The sequence below is a fragment of the Chlorocebus sabaeus genome, chromosome 17 (assembly GCF_047675955.1).
Source record: "Chlorocebus sabaeus isolate Y175 chromosome 17, mChlSab1.0.hap1, whole genome shotgun sequence".
NCBI classification, from domain to species: Eukaryota; Metazoa; Chordata; class Mammalia; order Primates; family Cercopithecidae; genus Chlorocebus; species Chlorocebus sabaeus.
The window spans coordinates 60,076,827-60,092,364 of record NC_132920.1 but is presented as its reverse complement, the minus strand read 5'-3'; the positions used below and the strand labels follow the sequence as shown (position 1 = coordinate 60,092,364).

At 35.6% G+C, this 15,538-nt stretch overlaps 1 protein-coding gene across 6 annotated transcripts in view; it reads right to left on the bottom strand.

Annotated features, from left to right (window-relative positions):
• The window catches only part of ZNF451 (zinc finger protein 451), an 82,444-nt gene that overhangs the window by 43,740 nt on the left and 23,166 nt on the right, over positions 1–15,538 (bottom strand). For 5 of the 6 annotated variants that reach the window (XM_008013644.3, XM_037987185.2, XM_008013640.3 and 2 more), the window contains one exon: positions 3,891–4,016. In XM_008013644.3, coding sequence (XP_008011835.3) covers positions 3,891–4,016 — 126 coding nt within the window. Of the gene's footprint in view, positions 1–3,890; positions 4,017–15,538 lie in introns of those variants that run through there. The other variant, XM_073006099.1, reaches the window with a different exon arrangement.

The window sequence follows — 15,538 nt, the reverse complement described above, 5'->3', positions numbered from 1 at the left end:
GGGAATATACTTTTGATATCAAGTAGTTTGCCAAATTGTATTAAACAAATGAGGCAAAATATAAACAAAGAATAATTTCAATCCATATGCAACTATATCTGCAGAGGGAAAAAAAGCCTGAAAATAGATGTATTAAAAGTTATTAAGGCTATTTCTAGGAGTTTCCATTTAAAGGATTATTTTCAAACTTTTATGTATTTTTTCAAAATTTCCATATTTAATCTGAAACATACAGAAGGAACCTAAAAAGTATTTGTTCATTGAGTAATATTAATAACGTAACTCATTAGCACTTAATATGTGCCAGTAGAAAGCATCTGTTGCCACCTAGACCAAGGGCTGACAAACTTTTCCAAAGGGCTAGTTAATATTTCATTACGGCTTTGCAGGCCAGAGTCTTTACTGCCACTACTCAACTCTGCCATTGTAGCAGGAGAGCAGCCGCAAACAAAATGTAAACAAGTGAGTGTAGCAGTGTTCCAATAAATCTTTATTTATAGCAGGCAGCAGGCCAATGACAATGCTGAACTAGATGCTCTGTATTGCTAAAAGCCTAATCTTTCTGGTTATATTATCCATAAAACTATTTGTATATTTTCTAATCATGTGTATTAAAATTAACACTTATTGGCCACTAACCATGTGTGAGGCAGTTTTAAAAAGACTTTAGATTTTAGGTATTATTGTTCCCATTTTATGATGAAAAACCTGACGTACAGAGAGGTCAAATAAATTGCCCAAGGATATATAACAATGTCAGAATTCAAACCCTGGCAATCTGATTCTAGACTTCATGCACTAATGAGTATAATCATACTGCCTCTCAAATAGATTTACATGTACTTCAAAAAGAATCAGAGTCAGCAACACTGGATTTGTAAGATATAAACCATAATAATGTATGGCCTAGCTATCAGTGTAACAGGGTTTTCTATCAGGAGGGATAAGTGAGGGGAAAGAGTGGATCAAGATTTTAATCTGAAGAAAATCTACATGACATTGATCAAATTGGAGCCATGGAATACTACTTCTCATGAATGTTAATATGCATTACATGCCTTGTTTTAAATTCTCTGTAATCAAATTAAGTATAGAAACACTAGTTTTAACACAAAAGTTAAAAGGTTACTTTCATGTAGGACTACTAAAGTCCTAAAGTGCTAATGTGCACTGTATTTTTCATACATAGAGTATGCAGTATCCCAACTTCAAAAATCACCAAATACTTTTTCAAAGTGTATCCAACAGGATCACTATACTGAATAACATGCAATAAGAAACAAACAATAGTAAAATCAAAGTTAGCCTATCCAAAGAAAGCAATAGCCCGATAGATATATCCTAAGCCATCTTATATATTAAATTAGACAATTTATCAAAGTTCCTTGCAATAATCCATTACAATAAAAACCCTTCAATTAAAGTAATATAATTGAGATTAAATATTACTACACACCAACTACTAGCATACTTATTTTAACAATTTCCAATAATTAAAATTAAATAGGTTTTTTTTTCAAGTTCTCTGGCATTTCTTACAATAGAATTTGAACTCTATGAACATGCATAGTCAATGCTCAAAAAACACTTATTGAAATCATCCTAAAATTAGCCACCCTTTTTATCTATCACAAAGCAACTTTCAAAAACTTCAGGGTTACACCCTTTCTTGCAAGTCGTCTTAACTCCTGGAATATCAATACACAAAGCTGGTAGCTAGTCAAATGGTAAGCACAACACGTGATCTCTAAAAGTGAAGTATCCAGTGAAGATTTTGGGTTTTTTTGTTTGTTTGTTTTGTTTTTTTGAGACAGTCTTGCTCTGTCGCCCAGGCTGGAGTGCACTGGCACGATCTTGGCTCACTGCAACCTCCGCCTCCCGGGTTCAAGCAATTCTCCAGCCTCAGTCTCCCAAGTAGCTGAGATTGCAGGCATGTGCCACCATACCTGGCTAATTTTTTTTTAAATTTTTAGTAGAGACGGGGTTTCACCATGTTGGCCAAGCTTGTCTCGAACTACTGACCTCAGGTGATCTATCCGCCTCGTCCTCCCAAAGTGTTGGAATTACAGGCATGAGCCACCAGGTCTAGCCTCCAGTGAAGATTTTAATGAATATTCTTTTTTTCTTCTTTGAAACCTCTCCAGCACAAAAGTAAGATAACTTACTTTAATAATGAAGACACCAACAATTCACAAAGGCCTACAACAGTTGAAAGACATTTTCTATAGTGTCTAAATTTAGCCAGAATTATCATTCACTAGAATTCTTCAAAAATTATTTCTATTTCAGTTTCATTATCTTCCTTTCTGGGTGGTTTTTGTTGTTGTTGTTGTTGTTGTTTTGTCATCTACTTTTAAAAAATAAGTAATCCATAAAGGGAATCAAGTTAGAAAAACAAAATTATGGCTGGATAGCAAGCAATGAGCTTGCTATGTGAGTCATTTTCTTCCTTAAAGAAGAATGAAATCTAGACAAATTTATTCTTTCCAACTGGTTAAACAAAAAATTCAAAATTTCAAAATTTCTAAGAAGATATTCAATGTAAAGTATTTAATAAAATGAATGACCATTTACATGGGTGGAGGCTGAAACTACCCTTGAGAAAAAACTTAGTTGTCACAGTGACTATACAAGATTCTGGGCTCATCACAAACTTTATTATCTATGTAGCCATCAAGATTGCCTGGGAAAAGAAGCTAGCATCACTTAGGAAACCTGAGGGAAAGTAAGACAGTTTGCAAGTAATTCCTCTGTCAAAGAGATATGACACATAAAAAAAATCAAACAACATACTTATAGTTCTGGGGGGGTGGGGGGGGGGGCCGGAACTTCCTTAAAATTGAATAGTGTTTCTGCCAGGATAAAAATAATATTTTGTGTGTTTGCATATATGTGTGTGTCTGTGTGCACATATGTATATATGCAATAAGCATTTTAAACATACAATTAGAATACCATAGTCTAATTTAATTGATATTACATCATAAAGTAAAAGCCCCCAAACTAGTTTATTTCTAAATTTAAACACCATTTTATAACAGATTAGAATGCTACAGAAATACACAAATTATAATAACCAATGGAATAAGGAATCAAAAACATGCATGTTAAAATTACAAAATCATAGTGCTTATTCTGACCTGGGAGAATCTCTAAACTGTCCATTCACAGAATGAAACCCAAAGTCTATAAAACTAGTGATCTACTGAAATCTAAACAGCTGCTGGCCAGAGGCATGGTTTAAATTTCTATTTTTGTACTTTAGTATGGAGTTTTTTACCCAACGTATCAACATTCTGCTCCTAAAGGACAGTTGTCAGTATTGAGGGAATTCTTTAAGTAATTTCATTTGGGGCCTTCTAAAGCAAGTCAAGGAAAAAATTTATATCATGCAAGATTCTAAAAATGGGCTTCATTTCCACACAGCAGTTCATCTACAAACCTGCTTGAAATTTCTTCCTTTCAGTAATGGATTTAATTTGGAAGGATAAGCTAAAATTTGAGAAAGCAGTCTGGTTCTATCCAGTAGAAAATAATCTTTCAACAGCTTATATCTATAAAAGCCCTGATAAACTCTTTTCACTCTTATGATAAAATAACCAGAAACTTGTTAACTGCTCATCTGCTTTGAGAAATCCATTATTTTTAATTCTCAAAAATGAAGTCCACTCAGTTAATTCTATTTTTCTTCTTTTCCTATATACAGGTAAGAATCCAACAAACTAAAAATAAATGTAAAAAGCTATTATCAATTACTACGAAATTTATGAGCGATCTAGGGTACATGCTGAGCTTTGATTAAATCATTTTTTTATTAAAGGTTTCTCTTTACAACCTTTATTATAAATAATTTTTAATTATATAAAATACTGATCAAAATAGCCACATACTCTGAATGCTCTATTCTTCTCTTCTTTCTGCTGTTTCTCCACTTCAACATGGCGGGCTAAACGAGCCAGAGTTAAAGCAACTTTATCCTTCTGATGATCAATATGGTCTTTACGTTTAACATTCTCCTATAATAGAAAAATAATTTTCATTCCTTTTAATTAACAAAATTAGCATTTGGATAACATACATCCATTCATCAAACAGCTACTATACTAAAGAACCATTTACTTGAGTTATATTTGTAAGAACCTATTTTGTGTATTGTATGTTTTTTGTAGTATTTTGTAGGTCTGTCAAGTATCCACCAGCATCTTTGGTTTTCAAGAAGTTAGACAAATGAGCTACTAGGACATTTATCATCTTTATTCACTTAAAAGCTGAAGAATAAACACTTCTTAGATCTGTCAGAGAGGTGGGGTCATCAGGCAAAGCGCCAACCCCTAAAATTGGAAAGAGAGAGGCAAATAAACAACATCAACTTATTAAAGGGGAAACCTTCTAGCAGGAACCTCCATAGGAAACTAAACTCTAATGGATGCTTAGCGTGGACAAGCCTGAGAGTTAAAAATTCCAAGGGAGCCAGCCATAGAGGGGCCCTCACATATGATCCTATATTAATAGATGCAGAAAAAGCATTTAACAAAATCCAGCACCCACTCATGATAAAAACTCTCAGCAAAGAAAGAAGGGAACTTTCTTCAATTTATAAAGATCATCTACAAAAAACCTACAGCTAACACCACCATTTAATGATGAAAAACAGAAAGTCTTCACACTAAGATAAGGAACAAGGCAAGGATATCCCCTCTTGCCACTCGCAACATTGTACCAGAAGTCCTAGCCATTTAATGAAGTAAGATGAGAAAAAGAAATAAAAGGTATACAGATTGCAAAGGAAGAAATAAAACTTTTAGTTTGCATCCATGTAGAAAATCCAAAATAATTAACAGAATCATTCCTGGAACTAATAAGCAATTATAGCAAGGTTGCAGGATACAAGGTTAATACACAAGTCAATTGATTTCATATATATCAGCAATGAACAAGTGGAATTTGAAATTAAAAAATCACCACTTACATTAGTACTCCCTCCAGATGAAATACTTAGGTATCATATAACAAAATGTGTACATCTGTATGAAGAAAACTACAAAACTCTGATGAAAGAACTCAAAAAACTTTTTTTTTTTTTCATTTTTATTTCACATTCAAGGGTACATTTGAGAGTTTGTTACAAGGGTATACTGCATGGTGTCGAACTTTGGGCTTCTACTGATTCCATCACCCAGAGAATGAACATAGTGTCCAATAGGAAGTTTTTCAGCCCTTGTCCCCCTACCCTCTCTCTCTCCTTTTGGAGTTTTGTTCCCAATTTACTCTCCATGTGAACCCAAAATTTAGCTCCCACTTATAAATGACAACATGTGATACTCGTTTTTCCGTTTCTGCATTAGTTTGCTTAGGGTAGCAGCTTCCAGCTGCATCCATCTTGCTGCACCTGTGCAGAATGATTTCACTCTTTATTATGGCTGTGTAGTATTACTCAGTGTACATATACCACATTTTCTTTATCCATTCTACTGATGATGGGCACACAGGTAGATTCCATGTCTTTGCTATTGTGAATAGTGCTGCTATGAACACATGAGTACACGTGTCTTTTTGGTGAAATGATTTATTATTTATTTTTGAAACAGGGTCTCATTTCATCACTCAGACTGGAGTGCTGTGACACAATCACAACTCAGTGCAGCTCTGACCTGCCAGGCTCAAGCAATCCTCCTGTCTCAGCCTCCTGAGTAGCTGGACTACAGGTGTACACCACCACACCTGGGTAACTTATTTGTAGAGGTGGAGGCTTGTTATGTTGCTCAAGCTGGTCTCAAATTCCTAGGCTCAAGTGATCTTCCCACCTCAGCCTCCCAAAATGCTGGGATTACAGGTGTGAGCCACTATGCCCAGCATTTTCCTTTGGATATACACCCAGTAATGGGATTGCTGGGTGGAATCGTAGTTCTATTTTTAGTTTTTGAGAAATCTCTGAACTGCTTTCCATAGGAGATGAACTAAGTTGCATGTCCACCAACAGTGTATGTTTCCTTTTCTCTACAACCTTGCCAATATTTTACTTTTTGACTTTTTAGAAATAGCCATTTTGACTGCTGTGAGATGGTATCTGATAGTGATTTTGATTTGCATCTCTCTGATTAGTGATGTTGAACATTTTTTCATGTTTGTTGACTGCTTGTATGTTGTCTTTTGAGAAGTGTCTGTTCATGGCCTTTGCCCACTTTTCAATGGAATTGGTTTTTTTCCTTGTTGATTCATTTAAGTCCTTATAGATTCTGGATATTAGTCCTTTGTCAGGTGCATACTTTGCAAATATTATCTCCCATTCTGTAGGTTGTCTGTTAGTTCTGTTGATAGTTTCTTTTGCTGTGCAGAAGCTCTTTCGTTTAATTAAGTCCCATTTTTCTATTTTTGATTTTGTTCTGTTTGCTTTTGGGGTCTTCATCATAAATTCTTTGCCTAAGCCAATGTCTATAAGAGTATTTCCTAGGTTTTCCTCTAGAATTTTTATAGTTTCAGGTCTTACATTTAAGTCTTTAATCCACCGAGTTAATTTTTATATATGGTGAGAGGTCCAATTTTACACTTCTGCATATGGTTAGCCAGTTTTCCCAGCATCATTTATTGAATAGAGTATCCTTTCTTGATTATTTTTGTCAACTTTGTTGAAGATGAGTTGGTGAGTTGGTTGTGCCTGTGCTGCTTTATTCCTGGGTTCCCTAATTTATTCCATTGGTCTGTGTGCCTATTTTTAGAATAGTAATATACTGGTTTGGTTACTGTAGCCTTGTAGTATAATTAGACATTAGGTAATGTGATGTCTCTGGCTTTGTTCTTTTTGCTTAGGAAAGCCTTGACTATTCAGGCTTTTTGGTTACATATACATTTTAGAATATTTTTTTCTACTTCTGTGAAAAACGACATTGGTAGTTTGATAAGAACAGTGTTAAATCTATAGAAAGCTTTGGACGGAATGGCTATTTTAATGATATTGAGTCTTCCCACCCATGAGCATGGAATGTTTTTCCATTTGCTTGTCATTTATGATTTCTTTCAGCAGTGTTTTGTAGTTTTCCTCATAGAGATCTTTCACACCTTGGTTAGGTGTATTCCTAGGTATTCAATATTTTGTGTGGCTATTGTAAGTGGGGCTGTATTCTCCATTTGGTTTTCAGCTTAACTGTTATCAGTATATAGAGATGACACTGACTTTTGTAGTTGAGTTTGTATCAAAGAACCTCTCAAGAAGTGGAGAGATATTTCATGTTCATGGATAGGAGACTCACTATTGTCAAGATGTCAGTTCTCCTAACTTGATCTTTGATCTATATATTCAACGTAATCACAGTCAAAATCCTAACAGATGATTTTGTGTATAACGACAAACTCATTCTGAAGTGTATATGGAAAGGCAAAAAACTCCTTTTGGCCAACTCAGTACTGAAGGAGAACAAAGTCATACGACCGACACTAACTGACTTCAAAACTTATTATAAAGCTACAGTAATCAAGACTGTGTGGTACTGTCAAAAGAAGGGACAAACAGACCGATGAAACATAACAAAGAGTCCAGAAATAGACTCACATAAATAATGTCAACTGATCTATGACAGAGGAGCAAAAACAATACAATGAAGAAAAGACAGTCTTTCTAACAAATAGTGTTTGAACAAGCAGACATCCACATGCAAAAAAAATGAATCTAGACCCTGACCTTACACCCTTCACAAAAATTAACATAAAATGAATCACAGGACAAAATGCAAGATATAAAACTATAAAACTCCTAAAAGATAACATAGGAGAAAATCTAAATGACCTTGTGCATGACAATGACTTTTTAGATACAGGAGCAAAAGCATGGTCCTTGAAAAAAATAATTGATAAGCTGCACTTCATTAGAACTTAAAACTTCTCTGCAAAAGACAATGTCAAAAAATGAGAACACAAGCTACAGACTGGGAGAATATGTGCAAAAGACACATCTGATAAAGGACTGTAATCCAGTATATACAAAGAACTCTTAAAACTAAACAATAAGAAAATGAAGAAAAAGAACAGCCTTCCTTAAAAATGGGAAAATACCTAAACAGACACCTCACCAAAGGAGATATACAGATGACAAATTAAGCATATGAAAAGATCAACATCATATGTCATTAGGGAAGCATAGATTAAAACAAGACACCAATATACACCTATTAGAATGGCCACATCTAAAACACTGACAACATCAAATGTTAGCAAGGATGTGGAGCAAGAGCCAACTCTCATTTCATTGCTGGTGGGAATGCAAAATGGTAAACACACTTTGAAAAACAGTTTGGCAGTTTCTTACAAAACTAAACATATTGGGCTCCTTGGCAGTTACTCAGATGAACTGAAAACTTACGTCCACATGAGAACCTGCACACAGCTGTTTACAGCAACTTTATCATAAGTGCCAAAACTTGGAAGTAACCAAGATGTCCTTCAATCAGTGAATGGATAAACTTTCGTATATTCAGACAACAGAACATTATTCAATGCTAAAAAGAATTGAGCTATCAAGCTGTGAAAAGACATGGAGGAACCTTAAAAGCACCTTATTACTAAGTGAAAGAAGCCAATTTGAAAAGGCTACATACTGCATGGCCACATATCACATTCTGGAAAAGGCAAAATTACGGTAACTGTAGTAAGATCAGTGATTGACAGAGGATAGTCAAGGAGGAGGGATAAACTGGCAGGGCACAGAAGATTTGTAGGGCAAACTATTTTCAGTGACACTACAATGACAGATACATGTCAGTATACATTTGTCAAAACCTAGAGAATATACACCACCAAGTGTGAACCCTAATGTAAACTATGAACCCTAATGTAAACCAAGGTCATATTAACATACAGACAAAGTGGACAACTTATAAATTACTGTTTACCTACCACAGGAAAAAAGACAGTAATGACAATTCTCCTCCTACAAAGTTGAAAGAAGGGCTGACATTCATAAATAGAAAGTATATCTTATGCCTAAATTTTTCTGGAGACTAGAAGCACATAATGTGTTAATGGAGGTTCACAGATTGAAACAAATGTATCCTGTGATTTCCAATGAGAATAGTGGAGGTTTCACATGGAGGGGTGGGAGGGGAGGAGGTAAGTGGACACTGTCTGACTGTACTTTCTGCTCAATTTTACGGTGAATCTAAAACTGTTCTTTTAAAAAAGTTTATTTTAAGAAAAGAAAAATAATAGATCTTCCCTGGCTTTTTTTTTTTCTTTTGAGACGGAGTCTCGCTCTGTCACCCAGGCTGGAGTACAGTGGCGCGATCTCAGCTCACTGCAACTTCTGCCTCCCAGGTTCAAGTGATTCTCCTGCCTCAGCCTCCGAGTAGCTAGGATTACAGGCACGTGTCACCACCCACCTAATTTTTGTATTTTTAGTAGAGATGGGGTTTCTCCATGTTGGCCATTGGCCAGGCTGATCTCAAACTCCTGACCTAAGGTGATCTGCCTGCCTTGGCCTCCCAAAGTGCTGGGATTACAGGTGTGAGCCATCACGCCTGGCCTTCCCTGGCTTTTTCTACCGGAATAATTAGTTACAAACAAAATATCACTCTTTGGGCAAATCAGTCACCTATGTACAACCCAATTTTTATCTAAAGTGGGATAGTGATGCACTAGCCAAGTCAAACAGCAGGTATGACTTCTAGAAGTAGACAGAAGTTATACTGAAGTAAGCATATATAAAAAGGCCAAATTGGTATTTTCAGTATGAGGGTACACCTTTGCAGTAGGGACTGTTTATAGGACTACTTTAGGTAGAAGTAACCCCAGCTCACTTTCTGACCACTTGGACAGCGTACAGCCTTGCACCCAGGTAGTAGGTAACATTCTACTAACTTCAAAATATCCTTTTACAAGTTACAAGGCAATGCAGGTCCTCAGAAACGGCAGTCACAGGAAGTTATTTTTCTTAACTTTGATCCCTCAGTACAGGCAAATCTGTCTTATAAGCAAATTAGTGGTCGAGCATAATAGCTCACACTTGTAATCCCAGCATTTTGGGAGCTGAGGCAGGAGGTTCACTTGAGCACAGGAGTTGGAGACCAGTGTAGCTAAGAGTACATGGCCTCGTCTCTACAAAAACTATTAAAAACTTAGCTGGGCGTGGTGGCATGTGCCTATAGTCTCAGCTACTCAGGAGGCTGAGGCAGGAGGACTGCTTGAGCCCAGGAGATCGAGGCTCCAATGAGCTATGATCCAGCCTGGGTGACAACAAAGCGAGACTCTGTCTTCTAAAAAAAAGGGAAAAAAGGGCAAATTAAATTTACTCCTTGCAAAAACTACAAAATGTAGGTACTACCTTGAGAAGGAAATTTAGTGTAGATCACAAATATAAATTTTAATTTAAAGATGTTAGTAAAATTTAAACATAGGTATAGAGTGTGTTAACTTTCTTGACAGAGATAATATTTTCTAGGTTTTAAACTTTAGCAAAAGTCACGCTTGACCTGGTAAACCAAGGTCACATTAACATACAGGCAAACTGGACAAGGTATAAATTACTGTTTACCTACCCCCCCCAAAAAAAAGACAGTAATGACAATTCTCCTCCTATAAGGTTGAGAGAAGGACTGACATTCCGAAATAGAAAGTATATCTTATGCCTAAAAAAAAAATCTGGAGACTACAAGCTGCAGAAAATTTATCAAGATATTTCAAGTTGCTACCCTTACACCAAACAAAATATTTCCTACTCAAACATTAAGTCACTTATGCAGCCATGTGGGTGTGAGGATAGGAAATCAAGGGATTTTTTGGTCTCTCTGAAATTCCTGTGCCACAACAACAATGTGAATATTCTAGGGACAGGAAGAAGGTCATGTTTTAGATAAATTTAGATAATCCCAACTCAAGAAGAACTATCCTTGAACTGATGTTTCCACTATCATTTTACTTTGTTCTAAGGCCATAATAAAACCATTTTAAGTTACTTTTGAAGTTACAGTCATTCAGGAAAGCTTTACATAATATTTATTCTTCTTAATGTTTACTTTAAAGCATACTTAATGATTCTGATGCAATACTTTTCATTGACTTTTGCATATACTCTTGATGCAAAGGTCAATGAAAATTAAATATAGAAACACAGCAATTATATATCCAGTAGGAAAAAATTTCAGTAATCCACTAGTCATGTAAGTATGTTCTTAAAACTTTACTCCCTTCGAATTATACTCACGTGCTATCAAAACATACAACACCAGGAAGAGAAGTTGTTTAGCCATTTAAACATTCATTTAGATCTCTTCAACTTCACTCTAAAATTAATCACTAGCTTAACATCACCTTTTAGAGGTTTTAAAACCTGTTGGCATTGTCATTATTTACTGTAATTGTTTTTCTTGTATTTAGCTATTAGTAGCCTACATATTTTATTGAATGACAAGTTGAGCTTCCCTAATCCAAAAATCTGAAAAAAAAAATGCTCTAAAATCCAAAACTTTTTGAGTGCACATATGAAGCCCAAAAGAAACATTCCTTGGAGCATTTCAGACTTCAGATTTTCACATCAGGGATGCTCAACCAAAAGCTATAATGTAAATATTCCAAAATCCAAAAATATCTAAAATCCAAACACTTCTGGTTCCAAGCATTTCAGATAAAGGACACTCAATTTGTACATGGTTATGTCTCAATGAATTGCCTCTGTTATTCCCTACTAATTCTGCTGATCTGTTTCTTCTCTTTCACAACACTGAAGGGCTGAAAAGACCCACAAGCCCTAACGCTGAAAACAAAAGACATCTTAGAATTGACTCTGGGCTTTCTTCTTCCCACTGAGGAGAAAGTTTCTCCGATTTTTTTTTTTTTTTTTTTTTTTTTCCTTTAGCGATAAGGTCCTCTGGCGGGACTCAAACTCCTGGGCTCAAGCAATCCTCCCACCTCATCCTACAGAGTAGCTGGGCCTATAGGTACATGCAACTGTGCCTGGTTCTATTTTCTTCTTAAAAAGGAAGAAAAAAAGGAACTCTGGCTACCAATATTGAAAACAGATTTAGGGGAAATCTGCTAGGGGTAGAGGAAAAGGAATGGTAATAGAGAAAGCAAGTGCTTCAACTCTAATCTTTGCCAATTTTGAAGCTAGCACTTTAGAACTGAGAAAACGGATGTATTAAAGAAAGATGTTTTAAACTGGGAAAAGATTAGGTAGATGAGGCAGACTCTATTAGTCATATGATTTCTTTTTTTTTTTTGAGACGGAGTCTCGCTTTGTCACCCAGGCTAGAGTGCAGTGGTGTGATCTCGGCTCACTGCAACTTTTGCCTCCTGAATTCAAGCGATTCTCCTGCCTCAGTCTCCCGAGTACCTGGGACTACAAATGTGTGTCACCACGCCCAGCTAATTTTTGCATTTTTAGTAGAGATGGGGTTTCACCATGTTGGCCAGGCTGGTCTCAAACTCCTGACTTCTAGTGATCTGCAAGCCTCAGCCTTCCAAAGTGCTAGGATTACAGGCGTGAGCCACAGCACCCAGCCCATACAATATTTTTTCACTACAAATCTTGGATATGGGGGTCAAGGTAGCTGGTTAAAGGGGTCACTCAATTCTTAGCACTGCGAATTTCTACCATTCCCCTAATGCCACAATGCTGAAGTGTAATTTAATGTGAAACTGTAAAATTCCAGACTGCTTTCCTTAGGCTGGATTTGCCATCTCCCACAAAGCCTGTAACTTGAATTATCACTTAGGTCTTTGGAGCTTTTCTAAGAAACATAAGGTTTTCAGATATAACCTGAATTCACTTCTCAAGCTAAAATTGAAGTGGCTCGGATCCATGGCAAAAATCTTTTTTTTTTTAAGTTTCATTTTGAGTATTAGCAGCTATAGGATCTTCAGGGTTATCCTTCTTGAAGTACTTCCTGTGGTCACCCTTCTTTAAAGACCTTAAAGACTGATGTCTTTAAATAAAACACATAATATTAAAGGGTCCATTCTGACAGTTAATAAGCTATCAATGTTAGCCAATCGGTGTTGGGGAGAAGTATAGGAAAGCCTTAAGAAAAATATTGGGGAAATTGGGGGTCTTCTGTTTGCCAATACTTCAGATAAATCTCTGCATCAATTTTCTTCCAAACCCACAACTGCATAGAATTAAGGAGGATGTAAAGCCAGAAGAAGCTTAAAGGCAGATTCTGGTTCAGTTACCATGAAATTCTTACATTCTCAAATATACTTCTTTACATTTTTATCTAAAATTTTAGATAAAACATGCACAGAGCAAATTTCGGTTGTATCCTATAAATGATAACCATATTCAGGATACTGGTTATACCTGAGGACACATCTCCATGAAAATTAAGCATATACAGGTAAAGCAATACTTCTAAAGAACAATGTTTATCTTTCAATGTGTCCTGGTAGAGTTACAGCAAAAAGTCCAAGTCTAGAAATGACAACCTGACACAAAATCCCATAATCAATGAAATGATAATATTAAACTTACATTTCAACATATCTTCCCTATTAGTACTAATAGATCAACCAATTAATTTTTTTTTTTTCTGACAGGATCTCACTTTGTTACCCAGGCTAGAGGGTTACCATAGCTCAATGCAGCCTCAACCTCCTGGGCTCACTTAAGCAATCCTCTCACTTCGGCCTCCTGAGTAGCTGAGCCTACAGGCAGGTACCAGCAGGCCCAGCAAGTTATTCTTATTTTTTGTGAAGACAGAGTCTTGCAGTATTGCCCAAGCTGGTCCTGGCCTCAAGCAATCCTCCCATCTAGGCCTCCCAAAGTGCGAGGACTACAGGCATGAGCCACTGTGCCAAGCAACACTTGTAGTTTTTAAGTGAAAATGATCCTGTAAATATATATATTAATAAAATCTAGAAGGCTATATAAATCAAAGTGTTAAATAGTGGTTATTTCTGTCTCGATGTTTTTTTCCTTTTTTACATTTATCATCTAATTATTCTACAATCAGCATATGTAATAAAATTGTTAACAAATTTTAATTATTAATGAAGAAGACAAAAATGTTAAGGATCTCGGTCTTTTGTTTGGGAACATAATGGTCTTGCTTTAAATCACTAATTTTGCCTTATAAAAATATGTTTAATATCTATCCTACACAAATATAGACAGAAATGCTGCATCTAGAAGGGACATAATCTATTAGTAAATTGTATGTAACTTTTCTCAGATTTTTTTCCCTAGATGTATAATATTGGGTTACATTATTTTCCAAACCCAACAGAAACATATTAATCAAGAATTAAGGAAAGTCAGTTTCAGCTCAACAAGCTTAATGGCTACTGGGAAAATACTTTTACACAAATTTCAAGGCAAACATCATTATCACTTAAAGCAAAAAAATTTAGCTAAAACACAAATTTGTATGTTTTTTTACATATATGGTTTTCCTAAAAGCATGTCTGACTTTGCATTTTAAAATGTATTTAAAATACTGATGAAAGTATACAGTCAAATTAAAAGCTGAAACTTAAAAATATATGCTTATTCAACTCACTTAGACCTCACCTTTCTCTATTATTGTTTGGAATGTAAATATAGAAAGCAGGATTCTTAGTTTTTCCAGTCACGAAGATAAGTTCTCTCAGGTATGTTTAACAAATGTGCTCAAAAGGAAGCCAATTAAACACCAAAATAAATTTTTAGTACAAGCTAAATTTCTACTTAAGTAACTTCAGATGAATGTACATGACTTCATAACTTTCTCTTAAAATTCATTACAAATGCTTCTTTGTTGAACAATTCACTCTTGATCCTGAAAATGTAGTATGGTTTAGGAAGCTAAATGCCAGACAGAACTGGCTCTAAACTGTTTTATAAAAAAATTTTTCTTAAAAGATCCATGAATACATTTTTTACAAATATTAAATTCAGGCAGATCTTTCACTTTATTCTTCACACATCACTCACCGAAAAGTTGAGCCTCTGAGTAACTTACTGTGGTAACTAGCTAAATCAGTTACTCTAAATGTTTGCAAATACCAACTCAAAGGGAATGCGGAATTAATGGAGTGATTTTGCTTTTGCGAAGCAATTTCTAGAACACAATAGTAAAAAGCAGGACTAGGTAAAGAAAATGTAGTACATATACACGACGGACTACTATATAGCCAAAAAAAAAAGAAAAAAGAATGACATCATGTCCTCTGCAGGAACATGGATGGAGCTGGAGGGCTTAGTCAACTAACACAGGAACAGAAAACCAAATACTGCATGTTCTCACTTATAAGTGGGAGCTAAATAATGAGAACCAAAGGGCACAAATACGGGAACAGCAGACATTGGGCCTACATGAGGGAGGAGGGAGAGCACCAGAAAAATAACAATCGGTTACCATGCTTGGTACCTGGGTGACAAAATAATCCTGTATCCCAAACCCCCATGACACAAGTTTACCTATAAAACAAACCTGTAAATGTACCCCTGAACCTAAAATAAAGGCTTAAAAAAAAAGAAAAAACAACAACAACAAAAAGCAGGGCTTCACAGAAGAAATTATTTTACAATAGCTCACAGCATTGTACTACTTTGTGGCCTTTTAATGATAGATGACTT